At 46.6% G+C, this 12,741-nt stretch overlaps 1 protein-coding gene across 1 annotated transcript in view; it reads right to left on the bottom strand.

The window, feature by feature from the left end:
* Positions 1-12,741, bottom strand: part of LOC147669012 (zinc finger protein 638-like) — a 472,920-nt gene that overhangs the window by 270,064 nt on the left and 190,115 nt on the right. Inside the window, exon 9 of the mRNA XM_086948283.1 lies at positions 11,762-11,817. Coding sequence (XP_086804409.1) covers positions 11,762-11,817 — 56 coding nt within the window. The remainder of the gene's footprint in view (positions 1-11,761; positions 11,818-12,741) is intronic.

Raw genomic sequence — 12,741 nt, 5'->3', positions numbered from 1 at the left:
TATACTATTGGCATATCCACCGTCGGGGATCTGATACACAAGAGGAAACTGCTATCCTTCCCAGAATTGCAACAGAAACACACATTCTCACACAGGGAGGTCTTTCGTTACCTCCAGGTTAAACACGCTATTCAAACAAATATACCAGACCTCTTAGAAGACAGACTGCTTTCTGAACCCCTGTTGACTAAGGCAGTCTCCTGTACTTATCGCAAGCTCTGTAACAACCTGCCTGGTTCCTTTCCAGCACTGCGCCACAAATGGGAGGGGGACGTGGGCGAATTAGAAGATACTGACTGGTTAGCGGCGCTGATGTCCCCACGGGAATCTGCAATCTGCCACTGATTACGTTTGATACAGCTAAAAATACTCCACCGAACTTACATGTCCGGCCAGCTACTCGCCAAGTTAGGCAGGCGTCCAGATGCCCACTGTCTGCGCAGCTGAGGCAGGATAGGTACCTTTTATTACACCTTGTGGGTATGCCCGGTGATTCGGCGACTATGGCAAGGGGCTGTTCGGAAAATGATAGAGGCACTAAAACAGATTACTCTCACTCCCCGGGGAGGAATCCTTAACGTTTGGGAGGAGACTGACTTGACGGACATAGAACACCAGTGGTTGGCCCTGGGATGCCTCCTTATCAAACGTTCCATAGCAATGCTCTGGGCTCCCATGACCACCCGCTTTTAATAAGATGGGTGGCGGAGATGGATAGGGCTATGTTGGCTGAGAAAACGGTGTATAAACTCAGAGGTTGCCCTAAAAAGTGGGACAAAAAGTGGGGGCCATGGAATGTATACAGAGGTGAAATCTGCAGTTCTCCTACTGCGGACATGGCGATGGAGAGGGTACGATCTGCCCCCTAGGGTTCTTTGCATGAGGCGTGCATGTGCCTGAATTGTAAACCCCCCCCCCTTTTTCTGTCCCAGTGTATTACCATATTGTTTGCTATTTTTCTAGTCATGGCATTAATTGGGGCGAAGGTTGCTCTCTAGGATCCTGTACATTCGACAAATATGTGGCTCAACTGCATCTTATGCCTTTTGTATCCTTATGTCCATTTATTGCTTGATGTTCTCTGTTTTTCATAATAAAAAACAAATAGTTTCTGACCTGTCTGTGTAGTTTTGCAGCTTGAAGATCTTTGTGGATTCACTATGCTGTGCATATTCCGCTATCTGGTGGTTGGGTCCGGAATCTTAGTCTTTTTTCTCTTTTTTTTTCGTAGCCCAGGTGGGTGTCTACGTCCCACCATTTGGTGTACCTTCTGTGACGTCTGCATGCTTCCGGCGGAAGCTACCACCATTGGGCACCATCTTCGGATTCTTTTTTTTTTTTGTCCTTGTAGTGAATCCATGGCTATGTTTGTTCAACCTTTCTCCAGCGTAATTATTTTCATGTATGTTGTAAGCTTCAACTTGCTTTCTATTCCATGTGTTTCCACCTTCTTCTCCAGCCTCATCTTTCTGGCGGAGGCGGGTGGGTTCGCTAGTGAATCCAGAAAGATCTTCAAGCTGCAAAACTACACAGACAGGTAAGAAAGTATTCGTTTTGCAGCGTGAATCTTTCCGGATTCACTATGCTGCGCATAGATTTTACAGCGGTTTCGTTACTTTTGTGGCGGCTGGGTGGAAGAGGAGCGTTGGTTGTTGAATATATGTTGAAGCACTCTTTGTCCTACTTGTGCTTCCTTGTTCATCTGTACATCCACGCAATAGTGCTTAGTAAACGTGTGCACTGAAGGCCATGTTGCCGCCAGGCATATGTCCTGAATTGGTGTGTTGGCCAGAAAAGCAATTGTTGCTCCTTTCTTTCTGGTCGAGTGGGCCTGGGCCCCTACTGTTAGCTCCTGGCCCGCTTGCTTGTGGCAGAATTGTATTGTTTGTGCGATCCATCGAGCTATGGTGTTCTTAGTTACTGGTCTACCCAGGTAACAGTTTGTGACGGATACGAAGAAATGTTTTGTCTTCCTGTGTTCCTTCGTCCTTTCAATTTAGTGCATCACTGCCCTTCTTGCGTTTAGAGTGTGGAGCGCCCTCAGCGCTTGTCGTGGGGTTCTGGAAGAAGCTAGGAATTTGAACACTGATTCATGTGGAACCTTGACACCACCTTTGGCATGAAGTGCGGGTCTGTTCTCATCACGACTGTCACTGTATCTGGATGTAGGGTTCCTGCAGTGTTAGTACCCGTAGTACGCTCACCCAGTGTAGCGAAGTGTTTGCTACCAGGAATGCCGCTTTCATTGTCAGCATTTGCAGTGATGCCTTGTGGATGGGTTTGAAAGGTGCTTTCATGAGCTCTGTCAGTACCACATTCAGGTTCCAAGCCGGCGGCGGCATCCTTTTTGGTGGCGCTATTCTTTTAGCCCCTTCCAGGAATCTTTTTACTACTTGAGATGTAAAGAAGCTTCTCCTCTTGTGTAGGCCACAATCGCTGCCAGGTGTAGCCTCAGAGAGGATGAGCTTCGCTTGTCTTTTATTAGGTGCGTGAGGTATCTTAACACCATTGATTCCCTGGTCAGCTTTCTATAGAGTTTTTTCTTGCAGCACCATTGAGTGAATCTTTTCCATTTTTCCCCATAGCACTTGCGTGTGCTGGGCCTTCTTGCCTCCTCCAGCACCCGCAGGGTGCCCTCTGGTAGTTTTAGATGTGCGAACTCTAAGTCCTCAGGAGCCAAGCTGAGAGGCTGAGGCTCTCCGGCTCTGGGTGTAGAACCTCCCCGTTTTCCATGGAGTAGGTCTCTTTTTGAGAACTTGTGGGGTGGGACCTGCACCATCTCCATTATCTGTGAGTACCAGGTCTGCCTGGCCCATTGTGGTGCCACCAGGATGAACGTCATGTTGCTCGTCATGCATTTGTTGAGAACCCTGGGGATCAGTGGTATCGGGGGAAAAGCGTAGGCAAATGTTTTTGACTGGCTTATCCATAGGGCATTCCCCTGGGACAGTGCCTCTGGTTGTCTGGATGCAAAGTACTGGCATTTTGCATTCTGGCGTGTTGCAAACAGGTCTATTGTCGGAGTGCCCCACCTCCTGAATAGTCTGTTTCCTGTATGTGAGTTCCCACCCGTGGGATGCTGAAGTCTGCCTGCTGAGCCAATCCGCTTCTACATTGTCCTTCCCTGGCAGGTGTATGGATAGCAGGTCTATTTTGAGTGGCATTGCCCATCTCTAGATTTCCTGTGCCAAGTATGACAGAGGGAATGATTGTTATGTTATGTTATATTTATTTTTATATAGCGCACGGCTACTCAAAAAGAGTGTCCCGGCGCTTTTAAAGATGAGACCTACAGCAGGATAACACAACACAGTAATAGAAACAAAATAGAAAGCAGAAAACAGAAGAAAACCTAAAGGGCAAACAGCCAAGTTTTTAGGCCTTTCCTAAATGCGAGTAGACTAGTCACTCCCCGGAGTGCCAACGGAAAGGTGTTCCACAGCTGTGGCGCCAGCAGTCCAAAGGAACGGCCTCCAATGCGAGCTCTCTTAACACGCGGCACAACCGCCAGAAACAGATTCTGATCTGAGGGAGCGAGCCGGTTGGTAGAAGGAGTCTCCTTTGGAGATATTGAACTCCCACCGCATGAAGAGCTTTGTAGGCCAAAGTTATTGCCTTGAAAGCAATCCGTTTACGGATAGGCAGCCAGTCTGCAAAAGGCCAACAGCACTGGCTCGCCTGTTTAGGCCATAAATGGCCCTCGAGGCCGCATTCTGCACAACTTGGAGCCGCTGCAGCAGAAACTCTGGCAGGCCCAGATAGAGGACGTTGGAGTAGTCCAATCTAGAGCCTATCAGAGCCTGCACAGTCAGCTTCCTATGTTCCTCAGACAGAAGCGGCAGAAACCTCCGCAGCATCTTGAGGAGGCCAAAACATGTGCCAGTCACACCAAGGATCTGGGATCTCAACGTCAGACCCTTGTCCATCTTGACCCCCAAGTTCTTAGCTACTTGGGATGAACAAGACGGAGGAAACATGTTAACGGGCCACCAAGCATGCCAGTCTGGCTCCGCAGCGCACCCGAAGAAGAGTACCTCCGACTTATCAGAATTGCACTGGAGGCTGTTCAGCTGGAACCATTTAAAAACAGCCTCAAGGCAATCCCGGATACTCCATCGAAAACTCCTCCCTTCTTACAAGAAAAGAGGAGCTGGGTGTCGTCAGCGTAGGATACGATCTGGGCCCCGAACGACTCCGCCAGCGCCGCCAAAGGGGTCATAAAGATGTTAAAAGGGTCGGGCTCAATATAGAGCCCTGCGGGACCCCGACTCCCAATGGCAGCATCACGGCGGAGTCTGGGGAGGCCCAGACCGTTTGCCAGCGGCCAGCTAAGAAAGATGAAAACCAGCTGTGCACCGTCCCCCGTAGGCCAATCTCAGAGTCTTGCGAGAAGGCCATCATGGGGGACGGTGTCAAAGGCCGCCGACAAGTCCAACATAACCAGCATGGCTTTGCCACCAGCGTCCAGAACCCCTTTAATGGTTTCTTAGACTTCTAGGAGCGCGGTCTCTGTACTGAGATTTGGGCGGAAGCCGGATTGAGTGGCGTGCAGAATCTTATGTGCTTCCAGAAAATTGGAAAGCACCATATGTACATGCTTCTCCAAGATTTTCGTGAGAGCAGGCAACAGGGAGATAGGCCTGTAATTAACCAGAGCCTAAGGATCGAGGCCAGGCTTCTTCAGCAAAGAAATGATCATTGCCTGCTTCCAGGCCTGCAGAACCACTCCCTGGCTCAGCGAGAGATTCAGGAGTGGATTCGCCAGCGGATTTATCACTTCCGCCATTTTTTGCCAAGAATTTGGCAGGGCAGGGGTCCAAAGGCGACCCAGATTTAAGATTGCCCATCAGCGCTAAGGAAGCAGGGGCTGAAATAGATGGAAAAGCGTCCAACACCGGACCTAGCGTGCCGAAAGGCACGGGTCGTCCTCAGGGTAAACCGGCCCCATGGGAGCCGCCAGTGGGAAAGAGTCCTGGATGAGTTTAATCTTGCTGGTGAAAAAAATTGCAAGATCAGAAGCCCAGGATTTGGAGGGCATATCTTGGGATGTATTGGAACGAGGGGCCATAAATTCTCACTATGGTGAATATCTCATTACAGGAGTTAGAGGCGGCTAATATCCTCCCCGCAAGATAGGCTTTTTTTCCTAGGCGAATGTCCCGGTGATAGGCCTTGATCGCTGTCTTGTAGGTCAGCCTTGCCACAGAGTCATATTGTGATCGCCAGGCTCTTTCGGCTGCCTTACACTGCTGCCGCGCGGCCGACAATGTCGCAGTGAACCAGGGAGCCGAAACCCGTTTAGATGTTAAGCGAGGGGCCAACACCGGGGCAAGATCGTTCAGCCTATCTAACAGCCATACTTGCAGTGACTCCAGGTCCTCCTCCAAGTCGCCAGACAGGAGGCAAGGGTGATCCAGAGCAGCCTGGGCCAGCATAGCAGGGGTCACTCGATGATATGCCCTGGGAACTCGTCCCTGATGCTGAGACACGGGATTAGATGGTTTTGCCGTGCCTCTAACCAAGAATTTGGCTAGCCTATGGTCTGACCAAAGCACCGGGATAATCTCCTTCACCTCGAGCGGAGATGTCGAGAAGACCTGGTCAAGGGTATGTCCCTTGTTGTGCGATGGCCCCTGAAGGTAAGGGATCAGGCCCAGAGGGGCCGTGGCCTCCAGAAGTTTGATGGTATCCGGCTCCGATGGATCATCCATACGAAAGTTGAAATCCCCGGCTACAATGCAATGTTCTGCTTTCAGCGCTAGTCCAGATAAAACCGAGTCAAACTCTTCAAAGAAGGTTCCAGGTGGACCAGGTGGCCTATATACTAATAGTCCTTTGAAGGATTGGTGAGGTGCCAGAGTGATGGAAAAGGTAAGGGACTCAGAGCCGCGGATGTCATCCACTGGCAGAATAGAACATGGCACGCATTTCTTCACCACCAGTGCCACTCCACCGCCCCATCCCTTAAGTCTGTCCTTCCTGAAGACATTGTAATCAGGAGGAATAGCCATGGCGACATCTGGATTTGAAAATTCTCCCAGCCACATCTCAGTCAACATGAGACAGAGTGGCTTTTCCGTATCGAGGAGATCATAAATGTCTTTCGCACACAGGTGTGAAACCATTCCAATGTAAAACGTGCCAGAGAAAGTTCTCTCGATCTGACCATTTGAAGACACACACCAGGACTCATACGGGTAAAACAAGTGCGTAAACCTTTTTTCACTTTTATTTTTCATTTATTATTTGCCTAACATACAGTATAAAATGTTTGACTAATTTTAGTGGGCAGAATTTTAGTAGGCATTTGCCATGTTATTATTATATTTGGGTTAGTGTATCAAATTTGGGAGGGATTAACCTTTTGCATACACAAGATGGGTGGACAAATCCTGTTCCGTGGCATGTTGGTTGAATGTTCCTTTCTGTAATAGCATATCAAGGGCTGTTGTTCGTCTTCAGTTGTTAAGTTCATGTCTCTATGGGAGCTGTGAAATTTTAAAAAACTATTCTATGAATGACAAGAGTATCCCTGAAAAAATAGAAACTGTCTTTATTAGAAGCATATTTGTATGGAATGGAGTTTGTGTTGCTATTTTGAATATGTAAGTCCATCAAAGAAATATCAGTAGCAACCAATATATTTTTACTAAACACTCTGATCAACCAGTGTAAGAGCACCACAACCGACATTGACCTGAAACTCTGAACATTTCCTTACACTGGGATTATATTCCTCATGTGTCATCACTCTCAGCCAAAACTGTACTAAAGAAAGGGATATGAATTGAGAAGCCTTGTTTGATTCATCCTTCTGACTGGAATCAAGCATTGTCACTGTGGATGACATCTTTGTTATCTAACTTTATGCTCGATATATCATAAGTAACTGAACAGAAAACTTATTTTAAGAAGCTAGATCAGTTACATAGATGGCAATCTTTTGAAATTTTCAAGTCAAGTTCATTAATTTAAATAAAGGCCAAGCCTAAATTTTCTATTGCAACTCATTGGACAAAAGAAATATTTTAATAGTAATACAGAAGAAACGTTATACATTTTTATTGAAAACTCTGATTGATTATATATCTACGTATAAATAGACATTTGACCTTTGCTTAGCCATATGTGTGCATATATGCGTGTGTGTATGCATATATATATATATATATATATATACACACATACATATCTGTACGTAATATGTATGTATATATCGGAGGATAGATAGATACATATAGATATATGTATGCATTTATGCACACGTGCACAATGCTACATGGTCAACCTTTGAAACCTACTCCGAGGAAGACATAGGCAAACTGCTCAGCACCCTGAAACCTTCCAATCACCTGACGGATCATCTCCCTGCTAACGCTGTCAAAGATTTCACCCCACTACTCCTTCCACTCTGGACTAAGATTATCAACAGCTCGCTCCAAGAAGGAACCATCCCCGACTCCCTTACAGTTGGAGAAGTCACACCTCTGCTAAAGAAACCTACTGCCGACCCATCCGACCTAAACAACTACCGTCCTATTACCAATATTCCCACTCTCGCCAAATTATTGGAAAAATGCGTTCAACTACAACTGACTAAACACATTGATCTGTTTGATCTCCTCAACCCTCATCAATCAGGCTTCCGAGCAGGTCACAGCACCGAAACTGCTATGACTCACATAAATGACGACGCCCTTCAAATCCTAGATCAAGGGGATACCTGCCTCCTCATCCTTCTTGATCTCTCTTCAGCATTCGACACTGTTAAACATGAGAAATTACTCGATCTGTTGAACACAAGAATGGGTCTTTCCGGGACTGTCCTCAAGTGGTTCACCTCCTTTCTACACAACAGGTCACAGAAATTCAAGAGTAACAACCTGATGTCCTCTCCAGTACCTGTTTCGTTAGGTGTCCCCCAAGGATCCTCCCTTTCACCAACTTAGTTCAACTTAGTTATGGAACCTCTCACCACTTTGCTTCAAGCATCCAATGTACTTTTTCACATGTATGCAGATGACACTCAACTATATCTCAAATTACAATCCCCCAATGACATCTTACTCCTGAACTCAACGATCAGAAGCACCCATTCCTGGCTTGCTGATAATCATCTCAAACTCAATGCTCTGAAAACAGAATTGCTGCTGATCTCACCTCCAGCGAAGATCTCCACCACTCAAACCTGGCTTAAAAAGCTAACTGCACTCAATGTCCAACCGACCATAGTGGATTCAGCAAAATCCCTAGGCATAACTCTCGACTCCAATCTCAACATGCAGCATCATATCAGCAAGGCTACTAAGGGAGCGAACTTCCAAATCAATACCCTAAGGAAACTTAAACCCTTCCTGTGAGAAGTTGGCCTGATACATAGTGTTCACTAGAATAGTGAGCACTGCATATCAGTCCAGACAACCCTTATTGATGATTGGTTGTAAGTCAACCTTATAGACCAGCTATCCTAGTAGCGTGGATACGAGCAGTCTAAGGCTAAAGACTCGAGAGGACGTGTTAAGCCAGCTGTTATACCATCACATATACCCCTTGAACACCAAGTGAAAGGACACCACACAAGTGTTATGAAAATAAACAGTGTATTTATTAGAATCACAACAGCCCTGTACTCTTTATGAGGACAGGGTACTAAGCACAAAACAAAACTTACGAAAATACTTAAGTTAGCACAGTATATACAAATGCCCGAGGGGCACGGAAAACCATATACTCTGAAAGTGGAATGCGAAATTACTAGCAGGTAAGTACAGTACTAATAGGCTTTGGGATCGCTAGGACTTGACTATAGAATCTTTAGATTACTTCTAGGAGGCCCAGGGGACTCGGGTGCAGAGTGTGCACTCTCACGCGTGATGCGGGACAAAATCTATGGTAGCTAGTGAAAGCAAAGTTAGTGTTCTCGGGCGAACCCGACCTGGTAGGAGGAAAACGAAAGTGGATTCTGACCCTTGGATAGTGAGGCTATGCTGGGGCACCGAAATGCTGAAGTTACCTAGCCCAGGGGCTGCAGCTGCATAGGTCTCAAAAAACGTCGGGAATCCTCGTAGACGGACCAGGAGCCTGGAAGAAAGATGCTGGCAGGCGACCAGTGAAGAGAGTGCGAAGTGATCCAAGCCTGGATCTTGAAGATGGACGATACCTGAAAGCAGAGTAGTTCGTGACTACTAGCCAATAGTCAGGTGGCACCAGGAGGGCACCGGATGGTCGTCACCTCGACTAGGTGAGTGGGCGACGCTGGGCTCTGCAGATCTCACGGACCAGGAGGCGTTGTCGGCGACCAGGATGGAGGAGCGAGCTGTCCCACGATGGATGAAGCTGTCGGCGTTGCTGGACCCAGGATTGGGCAACAAAGCCTTGGCTAATTCAAGCCCACGTCGAGGGACCGGCCATCTTCAAGACTGCACGACTTCTTTCCAGCACGACCGCCGAGGGATCCCCTGGTGAGTGCTTTGGGGTCCGAGAAGCCCCGACCCTGAGCAGCTCCAGCACCGAAGTTCAGCCTCCCAGCATCTCCATGATCTGCGTGGGGCCCTTCTGCTTTTTGCTGCTCACCGCGTTGTTTGGCTACTAGCCCGCTGGCTTGTGGCCTTCTTAACGACGCCCGACGACATCACTGCTGCTGGTCTGGTTGCTCCAGACTGGCCCTTGCTCCCTTCCAAAGGAGGAGCACCCCGGACCCTCCTGGTCCACTCAATACGCCATTTTAGGTCCACCGCGTGGGCTTGAATTTGCCAAGACTTGTTGCCCCAATCCTGGGTCCAGCGACGTCGACAGCATCAACCATCGTGTGACAGCTCGCACCTCCAACCTGGTCGCCGACAACGCCTCCTGGTCCGTGAGACTGCAGAGCCCAGCGTCGCCCACTCACCTGGTCGAGGTGACTACCATCCCGTGCCATCCTGGTGCCCATCTGATCACTGGCTAGTGATTCAGGACTTGGTCCCCTCTGCTTACAGGTGTCTTCCATCTTCGATCCAGGCTTGGATCCACCGAACAATCTTCACTGGTCGCCTGCCAGCAACTCCTTTCAGGCTCCTGGTTAGTCAATGAGGATTCCCGACGTCTTTTCAGACCTATGCAGCCGCAGCCCCTGGGCTTGGTAACTTCGGCATTTCGGTGCCCCAGCATAGCCTCACTATCCAAGGGTCCAGATCCACTTTAGTTTTCAACCTACCTTATCGGGTTCGCCCGAGAACACTAACTTTGCTTTTACTAGCCTCCATAGACTTTGTCCCGCATCCCGCGTGAGAGTGCACACTCTGCACCCGAGTCCCCTAGGCCTCCTACTAGTAATCCGAAGGTTCAGTAACGTAGTCCTAGCGATTCCAAAGCCTATTAGTCCAGTACTTACCTGATAGTAATTTCGCATTCCACTTCCATAGTATATGGTTTTCCGTGCCCCTCGGGCATTTGTGTAAATTGTGCAACTTAAAGTATTTTTAGAGTTTTGTTGTGTGCTTAGTACCCTGTCCTCAAAGAGTACAGGGCTGTTGTGATCTAAATAAATACACTGTTTATTTTCATAATACTTGTGTGGTGTCCTTTCACTTGGTGTTCAAGGGGTATATGTGATGGTATAACAGCTGGCTTAACACGCCCTAGTGAGCACTGCATATCAGGCCAACTTCTCACACTGGGGCTGATCTCATCTCGTGTCAACGGGCCCTCCGATCCTGGATGGGCTTTTTCGATCGGAAGGACGCACCAGCTGTGCAGGTCGACTCGCTGTGATCTGGCGATAGACAGAGGTTGCTGCCCTCGTGATGATCGCTATGTGGAAATTTTGCTCGACATACCGGGCATTTTTTTGAACGGTGTTCATTCCATGTGGTGTAGGCCGCACGGCGTAGATAGGTCCAACGGCCCGCGTCGATGAACCGGAATCTAGTTGATGGCGCCGAAAGTTGTATATTCAATGTCGATATTAGTTGTAGGAAGTTTTTGAGCTTCGAAGTTGCTGAAAAATTTTTTCTAGCCAGAGCGGAGAAACTTTCATCCGAACACAGTGGCGGAAAAACAATCCAAGGATGGAGCGGATGCCCATGCGCAGTATTGTCCAAGGGATGAGTCACCTATCTGGTGACTACAATGACTTCTTCCAAGACGACAACATGCAATCATCCGAGCCCAACACCAGGTGGCGATCTAATGCAAAGTAATCTGCAGCTCATATGCCTCGAACATTACTATTACCATTGCCATCTTCATCCTCTATATCAGGATGTGTATGTGGAGACCCCGGAGGTCTTATGCTTAGAGGATTTGGCCAGTAATTTGAAAGTATAGCACAAAAGTACTTATTTGTAACAAAGTTAAACTTGGTTCCTAGAAATAAAAGTAACAAAAGTAATGTTTTCCTATAAACCATTGGCCCAGAGTCAATTGAGTGTGTGTTCCTGCCTTGAATGAATATGAACAGAAAATGCATTCACAAGACCCTCTGATAAGCTCAACTTCTCAGTCCAGCTACCACTAAATAGAGTGTAAGGTATTATTTATTTTATCCTCTTGCTACCTTTGGGGACTCACTGGATTGTGCACGCTATACATCTTGTTGGTATGGTGTATGCAGAGCCATCTTCCTACTCCATCCAAACACTTGATGGCATGAGTATGTAGAGATTGTTTCTACAACAACTCATGGTACTAACAGTTATCCACAGTTGAATTCACATTTTTTAATGTAATTTTGGCGAAAACTATCTATACAAATGACCACACTGACAATTATAGCTCTTACCAGAAAGTGGTTTTGTGAAAGTGGCTTGCTTCTTGCTTGGTACATTTTTAACAGCTCTAGAGAAAGAAAAATATTCAAATGTCACAAACTGCAAAGTTCAAAAAGTAGGAGGCATTTTACTGTAATATGGGGTCATTCAGATGTTATTCTCTTAGGTTTGCCAAGTCAATAAGATAATTACCTCAGGAGTTTGTATTGGTTAGAAGAAGATACTTACTTGTAAATAATGAAAAATTTCATAGCTCACGTAACGGAAAGTTACAATTCTATTAAGGACTCTGAGGCGAGGATTAGGCCTTCTTTCTTCACTTTATTCAATAGCAGCTCATTAAAAGGTTAACAAACTACATTTCAAACTACAAACTACATTTCCCATGAACCCTTAGAGAAAGGTAGTCAAGAAAAACACATGGAAACAACCAATCAACATCAAGTAACCGTGTGAGATCAGGGGCCTCCAAGCCCAACACAGTTGTCTGTCAGTGTCCCTTCGCCCTCTTAATACTTGTAAATAATACCAGTCCTCAGTCACAGGAATCATCATTTAAGTATTAAGCATGGGGTAGTCAACATGCACAAAACCAGAGCACTTTACATACAGATATACATACATTTTTAAAACTGTGCTGAATTTTAGCAGCTATTTACCAATTTTTTTATTTAGTTAAAAATGGTCAATAACATGAAGTCAATAGTAGGAAGAAATCTAAATACTAAATTTCAACATTTTTTAATTTACATAAACAAACCCAGATGTGTTTAATGCCACACAGAGAGGTAGCGACCTTATGAAATAATGAAGTATAATTTATCAAAATTTACATTCACAGCACCTGAAGATCCAGGATCAGTGATTAACTTACCAGCATGAAAATCAGTATGGTTTGTTTACGGTTTCAATGAAGATTCACTTCGTCTTTCATGGGATCTTCAGTCATAGTTGTAAGCAGTAAAAAGAGAAGACCAAGTCGCAAATGGAC

This window comes from Lissotriton vulgaris, unplaced genomic scaffold (genome assembly GCF_964263255.1).
Source record: "Lissotriton vulgaris unplaced genomic scaffold, aLisVul1.2 SCAFFOLD_1591, whole genome shotgun sequence".
NCBI classification, from domain to species: Eukaryota; Metazoa; Chordata; class Amphibia; order Caudata; family Salamandridae; genus Lissotriton; species Lissotriton vulgaris.
The sequence above is the reverse complement of the archived record's forward strand: the minus strand, read 5'-3'. Positions and strand labels throughout refer to the sequence as shown.